A 25,552-nucleotide genomic window follows, 5' to 3' on the forward strand; every position below is an offset into this window, starting at 1 on the left:
TATGTCCAACCGTTACGCTTGTTCACAATGCGATTAAACCTTTAGTAGGAAGTATGATATGCAGAGGCATGAACAAAAATGAGCATGATACTCGAGAAGAAACAAGTGAAGACGAAGACTCCGACCCACCCTCTCAATTGCAAAAAGTTGAAGAATCCAACGGTGATTCCGAAACGAGCGCATCAGAAAGCAATGGACACGAATCGTCAATAACAGCAAACATGGATGAAACTGAAGACAACCTTGCTTATCGAGGATGGTTAGAGCAAGCCATGACAGCCACCAAGGACTTAAGAGACGAAAAATATCAGAAATACGTCTCAGAAGGAATGGAAGAAGAAGACGCTAAAGCAAAGGCTCACGTGAAACTACTGTCGGCAGTCAAACCCATCTTTTTCGATCTTTACTCTCAGTTCTTGCAGCAGAACGTGTACCTCGAAGACGCTGACATCAATCATGAAATCGTGTCCGATCTCACGGAAAGATTAGAGAATGGCATGGAATTCCGGAAAGCCGCACAGAGAGTGTTAGCCAGGCATAGTTCACAATTCGTTGGTTTATTCCAGTATCAAGCTGACGATAATGATGATGGTGGAGAAGAAACGGAGGGTGAAGATGGAGTCTACAACTAAAGGCACAGAAATCAGCTTGTCAAATAATAATAATCCAAGAAAACGTCGTTATGACAGTTTGAACTTCACTTTGTTCATATTTTCCGAATGCCATCCCTATACATGTGTTACAATCCATTGAGTTAAGCGAAGATATAGAAAAACGAGAACTTCGAATTGAAAATTAACAATGAACAGAGAAAAATTATTTTGTTCTGTCAACATAATTTGATAACATAACTTACATTATTGTTACCTTTGTATCAAAATCTGCTGTGTATACACTATCTGAACCTATCTACCTTGAAATGGAATAGAATAAATGATAATAATAATAAAGAACCATCCTTGACTGTATAGTGTTTCATGTTATCTGTACTGCGCATGAATGGAGTTGACTTAAAGGAGTCATCTACTGGTTTACTTTTTGCGAGTCAGAGAGCCGGACAGCTCGTGTGAGTTATGAAAGTATGGAAATATGAGGAAAACAGTATGTAAAAGAGAGGTTTGATGGGGAAAAGTCTGCAATGAGTAGAGCCTGAGATGTCACTAGTATCATGATTATAATCACATATTGGATTACCAATAATTGTTGTAATACGAGGCAGAGGGAGTCGGCATTCACCTTTCGAATAGGATATCCCAAGTTCAATGACGCGCGTTGGCCGTGCGTGTAGTGATCGATTCGTGAAACGTGAGGCACTTTGACATATCTGCTGGTAGGCGGAGATAGACAACTGTTGAATAAGAAACTGTGCATCGTATCCTATACGCGGCGATGATTGCGCAACTGTGGTTCAATACCGGGTAAAGGGTTATTCCCTGGGATGACATCATGGTACTAAAATTGATAACCCGTGATCCCGATAAGTATTGCACGTTTCGTGTTACCATAAATAAAATATGACGATCTGGTACTTGAATATGCATGACGTAAGGAAATTACCACTACGTAATCACCGGCTCTGTTTCTTAAGCATGAAAAGAATTATCCCCAACACATGTACCACCCCCTCTTTTATTCATTAAAAACAACAAACAAACAAAAAGAATGCAAAAACAAAAACAAAGAAAAACATAATAAATTGATTTGAATAATGCATTACCTCTTTCTTCTCCTATTTACACCCTACGTCCATCATTCCTCCAGCGTATATTTTGATCCGGCAGCAAAAACCCCCGCCTCTCGTTGAACAATAATACCCTTTCCGCTGTAGTACATAATGGACGATATAACCATCTTAGTGTAGCGACAAGGAAGTTTAAAATTGCCTATTGAATATACAACATGAGTGAAAATTTATTTTTCGCATATAATTATGAAACCGACATAGACCCCTTGACGCGAGAACTCGATATACCTGCTGGTAGGCAGAGAGAGTCGGATTTCACTTTTTGAATATGAAACTGTATAGATGCCTCGCATCGTGTCATATGCTAAAAATATAAATGCAACGTCGCTGCTACGTGTGACAGACTTACGCAACGGTGTCGCAATATGGTGCAATAACCAAGGGGGAATTCCCTGGGATGACGTCACGGTGGATATATGACGCTGCTTCGTATCATTTATGACTCACGAAAAGGAGGCGCAATATGGCGCAATAACCGAAGGGGAATTCTATGACGTCACCGGCTGACCGGAGGTCTGCGTGGTGGCCGTTTGGGTCATGGCTGACTGGACTAAATGTCGGGTCAAAGGTCATGTGGTCAAAGGGCGTAGGTGACCAGGTCAAAGGGCATGGGTTAAAGGCTGACCGGGTCAAAGGTCATGTGGTCAAAGGTCGTGTGGTCAAAGGTCGTGGGTCAAAAGGCATGGGTCAAAGGGCGTGGGTCAAAGGTCATGACCAGGTCAAAGGTCATGGGGTCAAAGGTCATATGATGAGGTCTTACCTTTAACTACTACTTTTCTTGGGTCCTTTTTACTATTGACAGTTAAATGACAATTGATTTTTATAACAATCCAAGAAGAGATTCATTGCAAGGTGGAATTCCTAATTTTAGTTCATATAAGGCATCATAGCCTTATGAGACAATTAGAATAATAATAATAATAATAAGGTAGCTTGTCAAAAGTCCATGCACCGTTCTTCATCGTTCTTCCCGCATCCGGGTTTTCGCTTCGGCTTTCCCGCCCAACGTTCCCTTGTCTTCAAAGGAACGGCCGCCATCAAAGGCCCTTTAATGCGACCGTTCTTTTGTTCGTCTTTCCTGCAAGTCTTAATTTCTGTCGAAAGGCCGAAGAATCTATTCTAAATAGCTCCCTCTACGACCAAAACAAATGTGTGCCTTCATCATGTTCATATTGACTGTCGGATCGAGAGTTCGGGTCACTGTTCTGAACTGTGGTTCGCATCTATCGGGTGCATTCATAAAGCCACGGTAGCTTAAAAAAAAAATCACGCATGTGTCAAAGATCGTTACTGATCTTTCGAATTTGCTGCAATAACCATGAAAACCTCTTTTTTGCAATTGGAAGACAGTCAATTCATGTTTTAGGTGGGAAAATAAGATTCCACATATTTTCGTTTCGTAGGCCCAAGCCATTCGTAGAATTCACGTCGACTTGGAATATTAATTATTACTCGCATCTCAAGCAGGTGTTGAGAACGCCCCCCCCCCCAAAAAAAAAAAGGGCAGAAGGAAATAGAATGATAAAATAAATATGACCGGAACAGCTAGCTTAGCGCTATTAGGCATAGAAATATAAAAGATTTACAAAGATTTATTAGAAACTGTTTTAAATAGTTTTTTCATATTTTTGACGGGCAACCATTTCCCCAGGATAACATATTGTCTCTTAATTTTCTTTATCTCCATGTTTTAAAGAAACGGGACCAAAAGGGATTGTGAAAAGAGGAAAAAGAAACTAAGAGGTCAAAGGGAGAGAAAAGGAAGGGGAAACAGAGAGAAATAAGAAAATAATATTGGGATGGAATAAGAGGAAGGGTGAAAAAAATGGAGGAAATACAGTTGAAAGAGTGGACAAAACTCGGAAATTTGAGAGGGGTTCTCCCGATTTCTGCCTCTACATCGAAATCAATATTCATGAGAAAGCAGAGTTGTGTCCTCGCAGAAACCGTGATCAAGTGGGGGTGAAATTATTTTATGACTTGCGTCTTCGGAATGAGAGTACGCATGCGCGTGGACTGGATATTTACAAAATTGTGGTCGTCTATTTCGAAAATAGTATGCCATGAATGAATCAGCATCCTCAAACTTCCTGTCACCCTTCTATCACTGGGGGGTTTAGGGGGGGCCGCCCTTGCGCCCCCTTTCATTATGAGAGGCACAATTAGAATTTGTAATGCAAAATGCAGCCAAAACAGAAGAGTGCCCCCCCCCCTAAAAGCGGAACCTTTTTCCCCCTGTCATGGATCCTCCCCTGACCTTTAGACATTATGTTGTATAGATCCGATTCTTGGTTGGATTTACATTTACAAAGGCCCCCCCCCCCCCTATTGGCGGAGCAAAAAAAGGAAAGAAAGAAAAAAGAGAGGAGAAAAAAAGAAGAGGAAAACATAAGAGGAGGAAGGCGAGTGAATAAGATGATGCGAAGACTTATTAAATAACTTTAATAATCATTACGCCACTGGGACAACCAATTCAAAGAAATAATTAAATATCAACCTTGGGCGGCCGATCGGGGAAAATATGGGTGAAAAAAAATCACCCCCCCCCCTATTGGCGGAGGCTGGATCCGCCCCTGATTTAGATTTACATTTTATTCACACTATCGATCCCCTCTCGGGGTATGAGAGTACAACATAATTTCATTTAATTGGTTTAACGTATTAAACGTAATGTTCGGAATTGAAGATAAATACCAACTGTGGTAACGATCTGAAAATTTGTTCGATCAGAATCCAATGAAATTTACCAACGAAGTGTTTGTATAAATGAAAAATATTTGCCAAATAGCCCTGTGAAAGAAAGTCGTAAAAGTGCTGAGAAATGAGCGATATAAGCACAGAATTCCATCAAATGTCAGGTATTTTTCGAGGCAATGTTATAATACACTGTCCCACGTATGCTTTTCTGTTTTAGTGATCATCAGAATTATCGATATTGAGCGGCGATTTCATTATTCTACAAAGATAAGTGTATATTAATGTACTAGGTCTAGATTTATGATGAATATTTCGTATCGAAATCGTCATGTAATCATATTTGAAATTGCGCCTGATACGTTGTGCTGTACATGGTCTATATCCTCCCATAGTTATCGATATCGTCATCACCGCTGTTACTATCGCAATCATCTTCATTTCTCTATTATAAGTATTATCTTCGTTAACATTTCTATTATTTCATTATAATTTTATCATCATAAATCGATGTGGTGGGAGAAGGAGGAGGAGAAGAAGAATTACCAAGGAGAAGCAGACGTACATGTAGAATGGAGGAGCAGTAAAAAGGGATGAGATTAATAATGAGAGATGAGGAAGGATACGGAGAGGAAAAGGAAGATAGAGAAAAAAAGGAGACGCAAGAAGAAAAAGAAGAAGGACGAAGGAAAAGCAGTAGGAGACGTATAAGAAGGGCAGGTGGGCAGAAGAACAACAAGAAGAGAGGAGACGTAGAAAAAGGGGAGGAAGGAAAAGAAAGAAGCAGAAGGAAAGGATGAGGTGGAGAAAAAAGAATAATGAAAGGATATGAAGAAGAAAAAAAGATTTAAAAAAAGGAGGAGTAAGAAGAGTAGATGAAGAAGGGAGTGAAGGATGAGAACAAGAAGAATTATAAGGTGGAAAAGAAGAATAACGACGGAGAAACAGAAGAAGTAGAAGAGGGGGTGAGTTTGTTCTAAAGTAAAATCAATGTGAGTAGAATTAAATTAATGTTTTTATTTATATTGCACTTGCAGTGATTACATCATTACAATACTAGGATGCCATTATGTTCAATAATTTAAGCTTCAAAATTCGGTAATTCACGGGTGAAGATAAATTATGGGGCCGTAAGCTGCAGGGAGATATGTAGAGTGATATTAGCATTAGGTCATTGCTCTAAAATAGATGGAATGTGATTATTTATTATTAATATTAGTTAGTACACTTACTGGCCTAAAAGCAAAAGCAAATAGGGCCATGATATAAGCTTCTCCATCAAGAGAATTGAACATTATTGACCTTTCAGGATTGCTTGGCATTGATACTCATCGAACTGTTCTTAGTCATTGCCCTGGCCTATGATCATGAAAAAGCAAGATCAGTCACCCGTATAGTAGAGAATCATTGACAATAGCATGCTCAGCGGGTCGCCACAGAAAACAATGGGAGAGCTAGAAGCTCACAGTCTTGAATTCCCCATATCCGCTGCCGTGATTATTGTCGTAATTTCAATAGATAAACCTACTTCAAAAGACCGTTGGCCCGCCCGATGGGGAATCTTTTGTAATAATGTAGTGTATTAAAGTATGTGTATGCAGTAACTACCGCCCCGACTTCTGTTGTGCTATTTAAAAGATTTCTTTCACCATCATCGAGTAGCGATTAGCGTGTAAAATCGCATAAATTATCTCACAAAACGGATCTAATGTTCATGATTACCAACATCACCATAATCATTACCATTATCTTTCATTTTTTTAATAATAATAATAATAGCGGCATATTTACCCAGGGTAGCCACTTCAGTTCCGAAAACTGTTCTCCCAGAGGGCCCTGCTATTATTACCCCGGCTTTAGCACGGCTACCTTGATCGGGCCGCGCTCGAGCATTCGAGGAATTTCTTCCTACCGGGTACCCATTCACCTCACCTGGGATTATATAAACTATAAAATTGATACTGGAGAACGATTGGAAATAGATAATGAATGAATGATGATGATAACAGTGATGATGATGGTGGTAATTAGAACTTTGAAGTGATATTAATGGACATGATAATACGAATAATAATATCAGTGATAATGTTGATGATTAAACATTAACAAACGAAGATGATTGGTATATTTGCGGCAATGAACCATGTATAACTTGAGACGCGTTTTCATTTATCATGTTTGTTATAAAAGGGTTTTCATATCATGATCCTGAAAGACATAGATTATAATTATTTAGATTAAAAAGAAAGAGAATGGATGGTCATCTAATTATGGAAAAGATTTTGCGGGATGTCAAGTCTGATGCAGTATAAAAATGATTGCGTATCGAGGTAGATGCGATTTTTATATCAACGATATCATCCCCCAGAGTCTATCAAGTTATGAGTTTGTGTGCATTTTAGCAAAATTGACATTTGTAATACGAGATTATTCTAATTTAGAGTGCTGTAACATCCGAACTGCATGCCATTCCTGCTACATACGTTTTGAATTCATGAGATATTTCGATTTCTGGATGCATGTTATATCAGTTAAAGCGGTGTACGCCTGAATCATATTGATTGTCATTTGTCATTAACTTTATAATAACGTCGATATACCAAAACAGAATTCATCAGGTTCTTTATCATTACAACAATGATATGAACTTATGCACATATAGGCCTACGTCTTTTGCTTGATAGAACACTGACCCCCCCCCCCCCTCCATTAGAGCGAGAACAATATTGTGCTCTCTCATTAATATTGATTTCGATAAGGAGATCGGGAAACGCACGCCATTAATAGTAATTTACATTATTTGTATGCCACTTACAAGTGAAGCACAAAATATGTATCTAGACGCTACAGAACAAATAAAAAGAGAGAATGAATTTCACCAAAATTTAAAGTATTTGCACAATTCACAGTAGGCTGTAAACGATAGGGGGCTTCACATGCGGAGGGAAAGGCTATTTAACCCCCCCCAAAAAAAAAAAAAATTAACATTGACTTGAATTTCTCTCTTGAATCTGCTTGTTTAATACTTTCTGTTAGATTGTTCCAGAGTTGGATATAGGGGGGGGGGAGGGCATGGGGCCCGCCCCTCCCTCCTCCCTCTATTTGCGGAGAAAAAAACAAAACCGGGAAAGAAAGACGAAAAGAGGAAAAGAGTGGAGAAAAAACATAGGAGGAAAACGATTGAATAAATAAGATGAGGAGAAAACAATTACAAAAAATTATGTCATGTCATTATATAAAATTTTCGCTCCTGCTTCACGCTCGCATTACCTTTTAGGTGATTTACACATTTGGAACTCAAAATATCAAATTTTGAAATCAATATACATAACATATTTCAACTCGGAAATCGAACTTTGATTTTTAAAAAGTGTTCTGTAAAAAATTATTTTTTTATTGTCTGAATATCAACATTTTCTGCTCCCGCTGCACGCTCACAAAATTTGATTTGTCAGGTACCTATTATTTTCCTGTATTCCATTTTAGTTATCAGAATATCCCTATTCATGTCAGATTGTAAAACATATTAGCTAGCGCTGCACGCTCGCATATTGATTGGTGAGTTATGAAAATTTCAATATTAATCATATTACAAACTAATTAAAATCTCCATTTTATGACAGTTTATCAACAATTTTCGGCTGGCGATTTGCGCGCACATTGATTGTTAAAAATATATCAACTCAGGCATCTTATTCATAATTACAAAAGTGCTTTAAATATATAATATTGACAGATTTCGCGCTCTGATTAGGCTTATTAGATTAATTAATTAATTTATTGATAAATTGTCCCTTTTTCAGAATGGAATATCAAAAGTTTCATCTCGCGATTTGATAAGAAGAGAAATAGGAAGACAGTCATAATTTTCACATGATGGAATATTGTTCTTAGAATATCCCGGCCCTATGTCAAAACTCAAAGTAATAATAATGAATCATATATGTTTCTTTTTAACTGTGATCCATATCCACTCACAATTCTACAAATCTCAAATTTTCCTCGCGCTCGCTTGGCTTGCTTAGTTATGTATTTACCTTTTTCATGATTACAAAGATTGCTTAGAACTTCTATTCTTCAGGTAGAAGAGTAAATATTTTCAGCTCACGCTTCGCGCTCGCATTATTTGATTGTTGAAATATGTAACGTTTTCATTTACAGATAATTAAAAGTAGCCGTTAACAGATTCTTTTTTATCAGAACGATCAATGCGTACTAAATTCATTCATCTCGTTTAGGATCACAAGCATTGCCAGAATGCTATTTTAGGACAAAATACATGAAATGAAAAATTAAAAATTAGCGCGCGCTTCGTGCTCGCACTATTTAGATTAGGCTTGTGAGATTATTTTACATATATTTTTACATTTGATTTAAAAGAATAAAGCTTAAAAGTGACACTATTTGGTTTACATATTATGAAGGGCCTTCTCATATTCCAATTTTACCTTAAACGCAAGTATTTTATTTTCAAACGAAATCTATGAAAAGGGTGCAGTTAGGCTTTAATTTTGATTCCAAATAGTCTCATAATTGGGATTAGTTGCAAACACGGTTTTCGAATAGAAGGCACATCGGGGAACATCAAAGTATCAAGACAATCACCCGCGCTGACAAAGTGATAATCTCCCCTTGACATACCCCTACCAATCAAGAGGTCATCTTTCTATTGAAATCCGCAACCCGTCAGACCACCTCTATGTTCAAGAATATACGTTAATCTCCCCAATCAAGAATGGGGTAATTTAAATCTACCTTGTCAATGGGGTAAGCCGTTAAATACAGCTTGCAATGCGCTGACCCATGTCATTTTCAACGTCCGGCTTTCGGGGAATTAAAATGAGCATCAAATGGGTAGTTTTCTTGTTCTCGTTTTGTCCCCATACTAGAACCTTGATTTTGTTTCTTTTCGTAATGTGCATTTTGATATGGTTTCCATTATATTTCTTAACATTTCGACATTTAATGTAGTTTAATGCTTGCCTTTATAAAGAGCAATATTACATAAAACCTATCTGGCGAAGCAGATTATAACATTCGACTGATATTTTATCAACACATTTTTGATTAACCATGTAACTTCCCTCTTTATAGGTCTACTCTTAATGTGAACATTTGAGTTATATTTATTGCCTACCAACTCTCTGTTTACCAGGCTAAAGTGAAGGTCCTCATTTGTGTATGAACGACATGTTCTCATTAAAATACATGTTGTGAGTTTCAAATAAAGGGGGCACACTTGTGTAAAAATGGCATATTTACATTAACAAATTTGATAAAGGCTCTCAAAGGGGGGGGGGGAGGGGCACACGGACCGGATGATCCCCCCCCCCGGGATTCACTACATAACTGTACCCTCTGATGTGCAGAATATAGACCATCGTATAGACCCACTGACTTCTTTTAGTAGAGGTCACAAAATAGACCACAATACTTTTGAGAGCCCAACTATTGTTCAAAATAAATACGGTGCTGATTGGATTGTATTGTGTTACTCCGGCAGGATCCGCACCAGCATGCACTCCTTTCTAAGGCGAGTCGAAAACAGTCATTTTAACAGTTTTTGGACCTGCTAAATAAATATAGGTTTTAATAAAATGAATAAAACGGCTGTTTTCGACTCGCTGTATGGCCGCCGTAGAGCAAATGTGACCGAGGTATTACCATTTTCTGTACGTTAATTTATTTTTTGGTGCATATTTAAATATGCAAGCTATACAGAATGCAGCTATACGATTAACAGGTGAAGTACAAAGTTGGAAGGGAAACTAGGCCAAAGAGGCTTTCGTATTACTAACTTTACGTCGGTAAATTATGTTTACCTTAGACACTGGGAATCTAATTTGCAATAATTTGACATACACACATTGCAGATTAATTTGAATATTTAATAGGAAGAAGAAATCAACGGCAATATACACGTATTGTTCAAGTCAAACGTGAAGGTTAAAAAAGAATAGGTATAGAAAAGTTTTAGAAAAATTCAAAGGAAGAAATAAAGTTGGATGAAAAAAGAAGCCATCAGAATTAAGTTGACAAAATTGAATATTATAAGTAGAACAGGAAAATTGAAAGAAATAATTAAGTCGCCTCCCCCCAGCGGACTGGTTTGAAGGGGTGGGGTCACCATGCATAAAATCATGGTACTTGTTGAGGCCTCAGCCCCAGACCCCCCTTCGGTTATGTGGCTCCAGGATGGTAATCAAGAACACTAGGTCACAGAGCACTCTAGATCACAGGGGAAATTTATATAAGAGAATAAAGAAGGATCCCAGGTAAAAAGATTTTATAGATTTTCCTGTCCAATATCATGTCGGAGTCACTTAAATGTGTTAATTTGCATTTCATTCACGCGATATTTTTCATCGGTCATTAAAGTGTAGAATGTGATTAATAGAAGACGCTATAATTCCTTTATAAACACTCAACTCTATTCATGGTCAAGACTACCTCAACTTTGATAATTTCAATATTCATTTTTAAGTGCTTTTGATTTCGTTCGAAGGTAAAGATGTTTGTAATGGTCTTAAAAAGTAACGAAAGTACTTTTTGTTCTGAATTTCGGGCAATGCAATTCAAGAATAGTGCATTTAAGCTACAATATGACAGCTTGAGCATCCAATCTATTTTTTAAAGTTCAAATAAATGATATTTTATTCGTTTGTTTTGCACGGCATCTGTATTATGTGTGAATATATAAGTTTCTAGAATTCAAATGTTTAAACAAATGCAGTGGCGTATCTAGGATTTTCCACAAGGGGGGGGGGGCAAAATCGCCAAAAAAAGAGTCCTCAAAAAAGGACATTTCACAGCAAAAACAAATTGACAAGAGGGCTAAATTAAACATAGACCTATGTTAAGCTCAAATTTGAATTTCAACGCTGCCCTTAGTTTTCAGCCTTTTTTCACCAAAAAACGTTTGCATTTTATGTTTTTAGTGTTTTTTTTTCACAGTAGCGTTTCAGTGTATTGCTTTAAACGCCATCATTTTTGGACCCAGGTATGATTTATATTGCATCTTTTGCGTGGGGTTTTGCATTTCGTTTACAAAGATGTTAATGTCAATTCCATATCTTTCCTTTTCACCCGACAATGCTGACTGTGCGGGCTCAGTGTGATGAAAAAAAATCTTACCCTCGCCTGAACACTTACTTTCAGAAATTCAATTTCTTAACGGTATGTTCTTCAAAATAAAACAACATGCTCGTGCTAAAGGGCTAAAGCTTAATTGTTCTATTAAAGAAATGAAATCTAAATCTTATTGAATTTTGTCATATACTGAAACCCGAAACGAAAAATTATCAAAAAAATGTGAAAGCGTAACTTTTGAAAATATACACCCCACTGAACTACGCACACCGATACAAGGACACAACGATATCCAGATCAGTGACCAGAGATCGCTCGTTTAATAGTTTGCCTAAGACGTCGATATTGTGGACATAGAGGGCGCTCATGCAGAAACATCTAATCGGAGAGCCAACCGGGGGGTTGTTGCACCCACAAATGTAATAACGCCCACAAATGTAATAACACTTTACCCACAAATGTAATAACGCCCACAAATGTAATAACACTTTACCCACAAATGTAATAATTTTGGATCGCCCACAAATGTAATAATGACTTTACCCACAAATGTAATAAATTTGAAGGGATTTTTGGCGAAATCCGTTCTAAACTAAAATCCTATAGTAATGCGTTCATATAGCACAAAAGTGCAAAGTCTTTTTTTCAGACCGGGTTAAACATCAAAGTACAAGTCCAAAGTCTTTCTTCCAGACCCGGTTGTTTCAAAAATTATAATATAAATCCAAAGTCTTTTTTCCAGACCCGGTTGTTTAAAAAATATAATAAAAGTCCAAAGTCTTTTTTTCCAGACCCAGTTGTTTAAAAAATTGTGATATAAGTCCAAAGTCTTTTTTCCAGACCCGGTTGTTTCAAGAATTTTAATAAGTCCAAAGTCTTTTTCCTGACCCAGTTATTTCAAAATGTATAATATAAGTCCAAACTAAGATACGATAATGATATTCCTGTGGAAAAAATGGGAATCGGGCTTAGTCTTTTCTCCAGACCCAGTTAATTAAAACTGGTGTAATTAATGTCTTTGTTGTTGTTTCAACTTATACGGTGTATATTGTGAATATATGCACTAAGAGTAAATTGAGAATCAAGCGTAGTCTTTTCTCCAGACCCGGTTACCTGTTATTTAAACATTATGAATAACAGTTTTAAAACAGTATAAGGACCCCATAATCTTATTAATGCTGGATATAGCGTAGTCTTTCAGCCCGATCATTTTTTTCTTAAAAAAAAACCGCTAATAGTAGAAATTAAAAAAAAATCAAAGTCTAAGACCATTGAAACCTTCAACCTAAGAACCTGTTTTAAAAGAGGTTTAGAGTGTTGTTTTTATTCCAGACCTAAAACAATTACGAAAAAAAAATCTAACATAAGACCTTATATTCTTATTCTCGTGGAATAACACGTGTTTTAAAACGTACTCTTTCCTCCAGACCTGGCTATTAAAAAAAAGTAACTGAAAAACTTCGAATCTAAGACGAAATTTCCAAAGTTTCACCCAGTAAAAATATGTCTTTTATAAAATACTACTACTACCCCTACAAAACATTGTAATAACGCGTGGGTAAAGCAGACATCCTTTCTCCAGACTTTGTTACTATTGGAAAAATAAAATAGTTTTTACAAATATTGTAAAACGAATACCAAATAATCTAATTACTGTGGAACAACATGAAGACCGATTGTCGAAGATCGACTTTCCTCCAGACACAATTATTTCAGGAATAAAAAAATCAATAAAACTCAACCCCCAACAACGAATCTAAGAACCAACAATCCTCCAAATTAAGACCATGCATGTAGAAAAGCACATGTTTAGAGCGTTGTCTTTATTCCAGACCCGGTGATTTAAAAAAGATTTAAACAATCCTAAAAACAAAAGACTCATATTCTTATTCTTGTGGAATAACACGAGTATTATGCTTAGTCTTTCGTCTGGACCCGGTTATTTAAAAGATAAAGAAATATTAAAAAAAAATGACAGCTGAGACCAATCTTCAAAATTAAACCCACTTAAAATACTTGGGCTTAGAGTGTTGTCTTTACCCCTCACCGACGTATATTATAACTTTTGAAACGACCGGGTCTGAAAAAAAGACTTTGGACTTGCATTATAATTTTTGAATTAACCGGGTCTGGAAAAAAAGACTTTGGACGTATATTATAATTTTGAAACAACCGGGTCTGGTAAAAAGACTTTGGACGTATATTATAATTTTGAAAAACCGGGTCTGGAAAAAGACTTGGACTTGTACTGTAATATTTCATTAGCCGGGTCTGGAAAAAAGACTTTGAACTTTTGTGCTATATGAACGCATTAATATAGGATATTAGTTTAGAACGAATTCGCCAAAAAATCACTTCAAATTTATTACATTTGTAGGTAAAGTCATTATTACATTTGTGGGTAAAGTGCATTATTACATTTGTGGGTAAAGTGTTATTACATTTGTGGGCGTTATTACATTTGTGGGTAAAGTGTTATTACATTTGTGGGCGATCAAAAATTATTACATTTGTGGGTAAAGTGTTATTACATTTGTGGGCGTTATTACATTTGTGGGTAAAGTGTTATTACATTTGTGGGCGTTATTACATTTGTGGGCGATTATTACATTTGTGGGTGTAACAGGGGTGTCAAAAGAAAAGCTGAGCGGGTTCGCCGCAGAATATAAAGGTAAAAACGCACGCACACCTTTGACAAGCCGCCTAAACAGTTCTTGTATAGCACATATCACAATTATGAATAATGTCTCTATACGCTTCCAAAGGACTTAGATATTATTACCCCAGCTGCAGCTTGGCTGCCGTTATTACTATGATTACAGCGCACACGCATTTCAAGGAATAAATTCCTGCCAGGTACCCATTCACCTCACCTGAGTTGAAGGCTCTCTTTATATAAAAACATAAACAACAATAACTAATTACCTTTGCAGTTGATGCCATCCACGATGATGTTGAGTAGAAGTCATCATGATACTGACCGGAGAGTGTGAGTTTCTTCAGATGATTCATCTTACAGATTAACTGAGCAAGATCACGTGATGCAGATGGACGTTGACTGAGATTCTCTCTGAGATGAAGAATCTCAATCTGATATAATAGTAACGTGAAAATAAACTGAAAATCACTGTATATTCCTTACACTCCAGTGTGTAGTAAAATCATATTCAACATATCAATCAATAATTTCAACAACACAATAAGACACCAATGTTGCATGACGTTATTCGTGGTAAAAATAAATGATGCAAAATATAAAAAAAAATCAACAACAATGGAAACATGTTCTCCATTCTGGTTTGTGTGTCCCCTAAAATACCATACCCCTCTTTTAGGAAGTTGTCATCCCGATTATTATGTGAAAATATAAATAGAAATAAAATTTTTAAAAGTTGTTACACAAGGTTCATTTCGCAGTGCAGCATCATGCAGCCGCTATGTACAGAACTACCAAACTGCTTACAATCTTGAGAGTTAAAAGGGTAACTAATATTCAAAATGATTTTTATATGTTTTCAGCTTTTGATAAATATATTTTTATCCAAATTTAAACAAAGAAAAATTGCAAGCGCTTTATCGTATATAATACTATCCATTTTTATCAAAATTTATACTAAGGATAATTGCAAGCGGTTTATTGTTTATAATATAACCAATCATTTGGAATTCTCTTCCACAGAGTTTGAAAACCCAGACTTCACTAAATTACCTTCAAGGAAAACCTGAAAACATACTTGTTTGAGAAAGCTTATCGATAAACATTGACTTATTGTTCAGACATGTATAACTATGTCAATAATGTTTGTTGTTCTGCTCTGAAGCGCCTTGAGCATCTATTGCGCTATACAAATCTCATGTATTTTTATTATTATTATCAATATAATTTTAGGTCTTAACCGTTAGATAAAATAATCATAATACATTGAAATTAGAAGGTAAAATATTGTAAGTCTAGTCTTGTGATCATAATGCTTGTTTAATCCGAATTTAAAGACTAAGAACCTTCATTTTGTTGACACCGCTATAATGCCCCGATGCAAATAAATTGAAATTCTGTTTGTCTGAAATACAGGTACATTTATTGTGGAGCAAGTTGCGTATTTCATCATAATATGTCAATTGCATGGTGTATAGTGGTTGATCATGTTTATAATTTTTCCTGAGTCTTACTTATACTATTGCATATTAAATGACAGTTGGTTTTAATAACACTTCAAGGAGAGATTCATTATACAAGGTTGAATTTCCAATTTTAGTTTATTATTGGCATTATAGCCTCATGAGACAATTAGAAAATCATTATGGCTTCATTAAGTACTCTCCCTTTATATAAAAACCTCCTAATAAATATTACCTTTACAGTTGATGCCATCGACAATGATGTTGAGTAGAAGTCATCATGATACTGACCGGAGAGTGTGAGGTTCTTCAGATGATTCATCTTACAGATGAACTGAGCGAGATCACGTGATGCAGACGGACGTTGACTGAGATTTTCGCTCACATGAAGAATCTCAACCTGATAAAAAAGTAACGTAAAAATGAAATCAAAATTTCTTTCCATTGCTTGCACTCGAGTGTGTATTGAAATCATATCAACCATATTAATAATTAATCCCATCAACACATGGACACACCAACCTTGTATGACAGAATTTATGGTAAAAGAAATCGATGTCATATAAAAAAAAAACAATGGAGATATGTTCTACATCCCTTTTTCGTGTCTTCTATAATACCAAAACCCTCATAGGAAAGTTATTATCCCAATTATTCACTGAAAATATAAATAGAAATAAAAGTTGTTACAAGCTGTTACACAAGGTTCATTTTGTAGTCCAGCCCTATGCAACCGCTACATGTATGTACAGTACCAAGAGTTAAAAGAGTAACCAAATAATGTTCAAATTAGATTTGCGATATTCTTATGATAGATCTACTTATTGAAATTCAAACAAAACGGAATTCCAAGCAGCTTATTGTATAAAATGTAGCCAATATGATTGTTTGTCTTAACTGTTGAATAAAATATTCATAATACATTTGAATGAATTGAAATTAGAAAGAGAAACATTGTTCGATTTTGTTGTAATAACACCATTACTTCTGGTGTTGTAATAACACCATTACTTCATTAATCACAATGCATGTTTAATCCAAACAATATACACAATAGCCTTCATTTCTTTCACCACTATAATGCCACGATGCAAATATTCTGAAATTAATAATTTGTTTGAAATACATGTACATTTATTTTTGAGCGAGTAGTTCATTTTTTATCACAATATATTATTATGCCAAATGCATGTTGTATAATAGTTATCATGTTAAATGACTTTTCTTGGGTCCTTTTTACTACTGACTGTTAAATGACAATTGATTTTAATAACAATCCAAAAAGAGATTCATTGCAAGGTGGAATTCCCAATTTTAGTTCATATAAGGCATCATAGCCTTATGAGACAATTAGAAGACCATTACGGTTTCATTAAATACTCTCCCTTTATATAAAAACATCCTAATAACTAATTACCTTTGCAGTTGATGCCATCGACGATACTGTTGAGTAGAAGTCATCATGATACTGACCGTCGAGTGCGAGGTTCTTCAGATGATTCATCTTACAGATGAACTGAGCAAGATCACGTGATGCAGACGGACGTTGACTGAGATTCTCACTGTAATGAAGAATCTCAATCTGATATAATAGTAACGTGAAAATAAAATTAGAATTTCTTTACATTCCTTGCACTCGAGTGTGTATTGAAATGATAACAACCATATTAATAATTAATCCCATCAACACACTGACACACTAACGTTGTATGACAGTATTTATGGTAAAAGAAATTGATGCAATATAAAAAATGGAGATATGTTCTACATTCCCTTTTTCCTGTCTTCTATAATACCATAACCCTCATTTGGGAAGTTATCATCCCGATTGTTCACTGAAAATAGAAAAAAAACTTGTTAAAAACTATTACACAAGGTTCATTTTGTAGTCCAGCCCCATGCAACCGCTACATGTATGTACAGTACTAAGAAGCTAAACATTGGCGGCGGAAGCCAATAAATTTAGGGGGTGTCCACCTGAAATTTTTAGATGGACACATGTAAAAATTAGGACAAGCGCCCCAAAAATTTTTGAGAAGCAAAAAAAAAAAAAAAAAAAAAAAAAGGTCATCAACCTAAATTTTAGGGGGGGACAACACACGTGTCAAGGGGGTCCACGTGAATTTAGGGGTGGACGCAGGAAAAAAAATTGACAAGCAAAAAAAAAAAAAAAAAAGGTTATCAAAAAAAAAATTTAGGGGGGGGACCGTCCCCCTCACCGAAAATTTAGGGGGGACACATCCCCCCGCTTCCGCCGCATATGAGCTAACAGTCCCGAGAGTTAAAAGAGTAACTAAATAATGTTCATATTAATTTTGCGATATTCTTATGATAGATCTACTTATTGGAATTCAAACAAAACGGAATTCCAAGCGGCTTATTGTATAAAAGGTAGCCAATATGATTGTTTGTCTTAACTGTTTAATAAAATATTCATAATACATTAGAATGAATTGAAATCAGAAAGTGATACATTGTTTGATTTTGTTGTAATAACACCATTACGTCTGGTCCTTTGATCACAATGCATGTTTAATCCGAACAATAAACCCAATAGCCTTCATTTCTTTCACCACTATAACGCCACGTTGCAAATATTCTGAAATTAATAATTCGTTTGAAATACATATACATTTCTTTTTGAGCGAGTAGTGCATTTTTTATCACAATATGTTATTATGCCAAATGCATGTTGTATATTAGTTATCATGTTAAATGACTTTTATTTGGTCCTTTTTACTGTTGACTATTAACTGACAATTGATTTTAATAACAGTCCCACAAGAGATTTTCATTTCAAGGTGGAATCGACAATTTTAGTTTACATAAGGCTTAATGGCCTTGTGAGACAATTAAACGACCATTATGGCTATCATTATGGTTATCATGTGAAATGACTTTTCTTGGGTCCTTTTTACTATTGACAATTACATCACAATTGATTTTAATAACAATCCGATAAGAGATTCATTGCAAGGTGGAATCGACAGTTTTAGTTTATATAAGGCATAATGGCCTCATGAGACAATTAAAAGACCATTATGGCTTCATTAAGTACTCTTACTTCACCTGTAAGAACCTCCTAATAAATATTACCTTTGCGGTTGATGCCATCGACGATGATGTTGAGTAGAAGTCATCATGATACTGACCGGAGAGTGTGAGATTCTTCAGATGATTCATCTTACAGATGAACTGAGCAAGATCACGTGATGCAGACGGACGTTGACTGAGATTCTCTTTGAGATGAATATTCTCAATCTGATATAATAGTAACGTGAAAATAAAATTAAAATTTCTTTACATTCCTTGCACTCGAGTGTGTACTGGAATAATATCAGCTATATTAATAATTAATCCCATTAAAACATGGATACACTAACGTTTTATGACAGTATTTATGGTAAAAGAAATCGATGCAATATAAGAAAAATGGAGATATGTTCTACATTCCCTTTTTCGTGTCTTCTATAATACCCTAACCCTCATTTAGGAAGTCATCATCCCGATTGTTCACTGAAAAGGTTCATTTTGTAGTCCAGCTCTATGCGACTGCTACATGTATGTACAGTACCAAAAAGCTTACAGTACCTAATGTTACAAGAGTAATTAAATAATGTTCAAATTAATTTTGCGATGTTCTTGTGATAGATCTAGTTATTGAAATAAAAAAAAACGGAACTTATAGCGGCTTATTGTATAAAATGAAGCCAGTATGATAGTTTGTCTTAACTGTTGAATAAAATATTCATAATACATTAGAATGAATTGAAATCAGAAAGTGATACATTGTTTGATTTTGTTGTAATAACACCATTACGTCTGGTCCTTTGATCACAATGCATGTTTAATCCGAACAATATACCCAATAGCCTTCATTTCTTTCACCACTATAACGCCACGTTGCAAATATTCTGAAATTAATAATTTATTTGAAATACATGTACATTTATTTTTGAGCGAGTAGTTCATTTTTTATCACAATATATTATTATGCCAAATGCATGTTGTATATTGGTTATCATGTTAAATGATCTTCTTGGGTCCTTTTTACTATTGACTATTAAATGACAATTGATTTTAATAACAATCCAAGAACAGATTCATTGCAAGGTGGAATCGACAATTTTAGTTCATATATGGCATCATAGCCTCATGAGACAATTAGAAGACCATTATGGTTTTATTAAGTACTCTCCCTTTATATAAAAACATCCTAATAACAAATTACCGTTGCAGTTGATGCCATCGACGATGCTGTTGAGTAGAAGTCATCATGATACTGACCGTAGTAGAGTGTGAGGTTCTTCAGATGATTCATCTTACAGATGAACTGAGCAAGATCACGTGATGCAGACGGACGTTGACTGAGATTCTCATTGTGATGAAGAATCTCAATCTGATATAATAGTAATGTGAAAATAAAATTAAAATTTCTTTACATTCCTTGCACTCGAGTGTGTGTTGAAATCATATTAACCCTATTAATAATTATTCTGATCAACACATGGACACACCAACCTTGTATGACAGTATTTATGGCAAAAGAAATCGATGTAATATATATATAAAAAACAATGGAGATATGTTCTACATCCCTTTTTCGTGTGTTCTATAATACCATAACCCTCATTTGGGAAGTTATTATCCCAATTATTCACTGAAAATATAAATAGAAATAAAAGTTGTTACAAGCTGTTACACAAGTTTCATTTTGTAGTCCAGCCCTATGCAACCGCGGTAGAGAAGTACCAAAAAGCTAACAGTCCCGAGAGTTAAAAGAGTAACTAGATAATGTTCAAAATAATTTTGTGATGTTTTTATGATAGATCTAGTTGTCGAAATTCAAACAAAACAAAATTCCAAGCGGCTTTTTGTATAACATGTAGCCAATATGATTTTATGTCTTAACTTTTGAATAAAATATTCATAATACATTAGAATGAATTGAAATCAGAAAGTGAAACGTTCGATTTTGTTGTAATAACACCATTACGTCTGGTCCTTTAATCACAGTGCATGTTTAATCCGAACAATATACCCAATGGCCTTCATTTCTTTCACCACTATAACGCCACGTTGCAAATATTCTGAAATTAATAATTTGTTTGAAATACATATACATTTATTTTTGAGCGAGTAGTGCATTTTTTCACAAATGTCATTATGCCAAATGCATGTTGTAAAGTGGTTATCATGTTCAATGACTTTTCTTGGGTCATTTTTACTATTGAATGTTAAATGACAATTGATTTTAATAACAATCCAAGAAGAGATTCTTTGCAAGGTGGAATCGACAATTTTAGTTTATGTAAGGCATAATGGCGTCATGAGACAATTAGAAGACCGTTACGGTTTCATTACGCACTCGTACTTCACATATAAAAACAACCTAACAACTATTTACCTTTGCAATTGATGCCATCGACAATGATGTTGAGTAGAAGTCATCATGATACTGACCGTCGAGTATGAGGTTCTTCAGATAATTCATCTTACAGATGAACTGAGCAAGATCATGTGATGAAGACGGACGTTGACTGAGATTCTCATTGTGATGAAGAATCTTAATCTGATAAAATAGTAACGTGAAAATGTAATAAAAATTTCTTTACATTCCTTGCACTCGAGTGTGTATTGAAATCATATTAACCCTATTAATAATTATTCTGATCAACACATGGACACACTAACGTTGTATGACAGTATTTATGGTAAAAGAAATCGATGCAATAAAAAAAAATGGATATATGTTCTACATTCCCCTTTTTCGTGTCTTCTATAATACCATAACCCTCATTTAGGAAGTTATCATCCCGATTATTCACTGAAAATAGATATAGAAATAAAACTTGTTACAAGCTGATACACAAGGTTCATTTTGTAGTGCAGCCCTATGCAACCGCTATGTACAGAAGTACCAAAAAGCCAACAGTCCCGAGAGTTAAAAGAGTAACTAAATAATGTTCAAAATAATTTTGCGATGTTCTTATGATAGATCTACTTATTGGAATTCAAACAAAACGGAGTTCCAAGCGGCTTATTGTATAAAATGTAGCCAATATGATTTTATGTCTTAACTTTTGAATAAAATATTCATAATACATTAGAATGAATTGAAATCAGAAAGTGAAACATTGTTCGATTTTGTTGTAATAACACCATTAAGTCTGGTCCTTTAATCACAATGCATGTTTAATCCGAAAAAATGTACCCAATAGCCTTCATTTCTCTCACCACTATAATGCCACGTTGCAAATATTCTGAAATAAATCATTTGTTTGAAATACATATACATTTATTTTTGAGCAAGTAGTGCATTTTTTTCACAATATGTCATTATGCCAAATGCATGTTGTAAAGTGGTTATCATGTTAAATGACTTTTCTTTGGTCCTTTTTACTGTTGACTATTAACTGACAATTGATTTTAATAACAGTCCCAGAAGAGATTTTCATTGCAAGTCGGAATCTACAATTTTAGTTTTTATAAGGCATAATGGCCTCATGAGACAATTAGAAGACCATTATGGTTTCATTAAGTACCCTTCCTATACATACTATACATATAAGAACCTCCAAATAAATATTACCTTTGCTGTTGATGCCATGGACAATGATGTTGAGTAGAAGTCATCATGATACTGACCGTAGAGTGTGAGGTTCTTCAGATGATTCATCTTACAGATGAACTGAGCGAGATCACGTGATGCAGACCGACGATCAGTAACATTCACATTGAGATGAAGAATCTCAATCTGATAAAATAGTAACGTGAAAATGAAATTAAAATTTCTTTACATTCCTTGCACTCGAGTGTGTATTGAAATCATATCAACAATATTAATAATTAATCCCATCAACACATGGACACACTAACGTTGTATGACAGTATTTATGGTAAAAGAAATCGATGCAATATAAAAAAAGGAGATATGTTCTACATTCCCTTTTTCGTGTCTTCTATAATACCATAACCCTCATTTGGGAAGTTATCATCCCGATTATTCACTGAAAATAGAAATAAAACTTGTTACAAGCTGTTACACAAGGTTCATTTTGTAGTCCAGCCCTATGCAACCGCTATGTACAAAAGTACCAAAAAGCTAACAGTCCCGAAAGTTAAAAGAGTAACTAAATATTGTTCAAAATAATTTTGCGATGTTATGATAGATCTACTTATTGAAATTCAAACAAAACGAAATTCCAAGCGGCTTATTGTATAAAATGTAGCCAATATGATTTTATGTCTTAACTTTTGAATAAAATATTCATAATACATTAGAATGAATTGAAATCAGAAAGTGAAACATTGTTCGATTTTGTTATAATAACACCATTAAGTCTGGTCCTTTGATCACAGTGCATGTTTAATCCGAAAAAATATACCCAATTCCTTGATTAATTTCACCACTATAATGCCACGTTGCAAATATTCTGAAATAAATCATTTGTTTGAAATATATATACATTTATTTTTGAGCGAGTAGTGCATTTTTTTTCACAATATGTCATTATGCCAAGTGCATGTTGTAAAGTGGTTATCATGTAAAATGACTTTTCTTTGGTCCTTTTTACTGTTGACTATTAACTGACAATTGATTTTGGTGGAACAGTCCCAGAAGAGATTTTCATTGCAAGTCGGAATCTACAATTTTAGTTTTTATAAGGCATAATGGCCTCATGAGACAATTAGAAAACTATTACGGTTTCATTAAGTACTCTTCCTATACATACTATACATATAAGAACCTCCAAATAAATATTACCTTTACAGTTGATGCCATGGACAATGATGTTGAGTAGAAGTCATCATGATACTGACCGTAGAGTGTGAGGTTCTTCAGATGATTCATCTTACAGATGAACTGAGCGAGATCACGTGATGCAGACCGACGATCAGTAACATTCACATTGAGATGAAGAATCTCAATCTGATAAAATAGTAACGTGAAAACGAAATTAAAATTTCTTTACATTCCTTGCACTCGAGTGTGTATTGAAATCATATCAACCATATTAATAATTAATCCCATCAACACATGGACACACTAGCGTTGTGTGACAGTATTTATGGTAAAAGAAATCGATGCAATATAAAAAATGGAGATATGTTCTACATTCCCTTTTTCGTGTCTTCTATAATACCATACCCCTCATTTGGGAAGTTATCATCCCGATTATTCACTGAAAATAGAAATAAAACTTGTTACAAGCTGTTACACAAGGTTCATTTTGTAGTCCAGCCCTATGCAACCGTTATGTACAAAAGTACCAAAAAGCTAACAGTCCCGAGAGTTAAAAGAGTAACTAAATAATGTTCAAAATAATTTTGCGATGTTCTTATGATAGATCTACTTATTGAAATTCAAACAAAACGAAATTCCAAGCGGCTTATTGTATAAAATGTAGCCAATATGATTTTATGTCTTAACTGTTTAATAAAATATTCATAATACATTAGAATGAATTGAAATCAGAAAGTGAAACATTGTTCGATTTTGTTATAACACCATTAAGTCTGGTCCTTTAATCACAATGCATGTTTAATCCAAAAAATATACCCAATAGCCTTCATTTCTCTCACCACTATAATACCACGATGCAAATATTCTGAAATTAATAATTTGTTTGAAATACATATACATTTTTGAGCGAGTAGTGCATTTTTTCACAATATGTAATTATGCCAAATGCATGTGGTATAGTGGTTGTCATGTTAAATTAATTTTCTTAGGTCCTTTTTATTATTGACTATTAAATGACAATTGATTTTAATAACAGTCCCAGAAGAGATTCTCATTGCAAGGTGGAATCGACAGTTTTAGTTTATATGAGGCATAATGACCTCTTGAGACAATTAGAAAACCATTATCGTTTCAATATACGTACTCTTACTTCACATATAAAAACATTCTAATAACTAATTACCTTTGCAATTGATGCCATCGACGATGCTGTTGAGTAGAAGTCATCATGATACTGACCGAAGAGTGTGAGGTTCTTCAGATGATTCATCTTACAGATGAACTGAGCAAGATCACGTGATGCAGACGGACGTTGACTGAGATGCTCGATGAGATGAAGAATATCAATCTGATAAAGTAGTAACGTGAAAATGAAATTGAAATTTCTTTTCATTCATTGCACTCGAGTGGGTATGGAAATCAAATCAGCCATATTAATTATTAATCCCATCAACACATGGATACACTAACGTTGTATGACAGTATTTATGGTAAAAGAAATTGATGCAATATAAAAAATGGAGATATTTTCTACATCCCTTTTTTGTGTCTTCTATAATACCATAACCCTCATTTGGGAAGTTATCATCCCGATTATTCACTGAAAATAGAAATAAAACTTGTTACAAGCTGTTACACAAGGTTCATTTTGTAGTCCAGCCCTATGCAACCGCTACATAACAATTTTGACACCCAAATTTAAATTTTAACACTTAGTAAACACAACCTTTACCCTTTTTTGTGCCAGCAGGATCTGAGGAAATAACTGAATCTAAACAAAAGCTTACATTAGACATTTGCAACATTTTATGACTAAGTCTTAATCATTTATTGTGGGTTTACATCTTATTTTTCATTTAATACCTTTTCTCCACACTTTTCCAAAGCTTGACAATGATTGACAAAATGAAAATCAATGCTAAACTATTTAACGTAAATTATAGCTTAGTGTAACACAAATATCGTCACGATTGCTCGGTGTGTGGGTGAGTGGGGTGGGACGCAATGGCACTCTTCGAAGTGCTTTGGAAAAGGAAACAAGTTGAAAAAGGTAAATGATATCTTCAAATCAATTTTACTAGCAAAATTCCATGTGTTCTTCATGATTAAGTTCTACTTTTATTCGCATAACTATTTCAAAGTACTGCGCAAATCATTTT

General features: G+C 34.8%; 1 protein-coding gene across 1 annotated transcript; it reads right to left on the reverse strand.

The window, feature by feature from the left end:
* Positions 1-895: 895 nt before the first annotated feature.
* On the reverse strand, positions 896-24,737 carry LOC121413029. Its single transcript, XM_041605793.1, has 7 exons — positions 24,577-24,737; positions 22,239-22,403; positions 18,743-18,907; positions 17,064-17,228; positions 15,882-16,046; positions 14,453-14,617; positions 896-913 (listed from the first exon to the last, which is right to left on the reverse strand). The coding sequence occupies exons 1-7, from the start codon at positions 24,661-24,663 to the stop codon at positions 896-898; spliced, it is 930 nt and encodes a 309-aa protein (XP_041461727.1). The 5' UTR covers positions 24,664-24,737.
* Positions 24,738-25,552: the final 815 nt, after the last annotated feature.

The sequence above is a fragment of the Lytechinus variegatus genome, chromosome 4 (assembly GCF_018143015.1).
Source record: "Lytechinus variegatus isolate NC3 chromosome 4, Lvar_3.0, whole genome shotgun sequence".
Classification (NCBI taxonomy): domain Eukaryota; kingdom Metazoa; phylum Echinodermata; class Echinoidea; order Temnopleuroida; family Toxopneustidae; genus Lytechinus; species Lytechinus variegatus.

Bases quoted from the DNA above. Each gene is read 5' to 3' on its own strand.
- LOC121413029 (XM_041605793.1), bottom strand. From the start codon at position 24,663: ATGAATCATCTGAAGAACCTCACACTCTTCGGTCAGTATCATGATGAC. The intron at 18,908-22,238 runs GTAATATTTATT...CTATTATATCAG, and splicing joins CCATGGCATCAACAGCAAAG to ATTGAGAATATTCATCTCAA. The intron at 16,047-17,063 runs GTAATTAGTTAT...CTTTTTTATCAG, and splicing joins CGATGGCATCAACTGCAAAG to GTTGAGATTCTTCATGTGAG.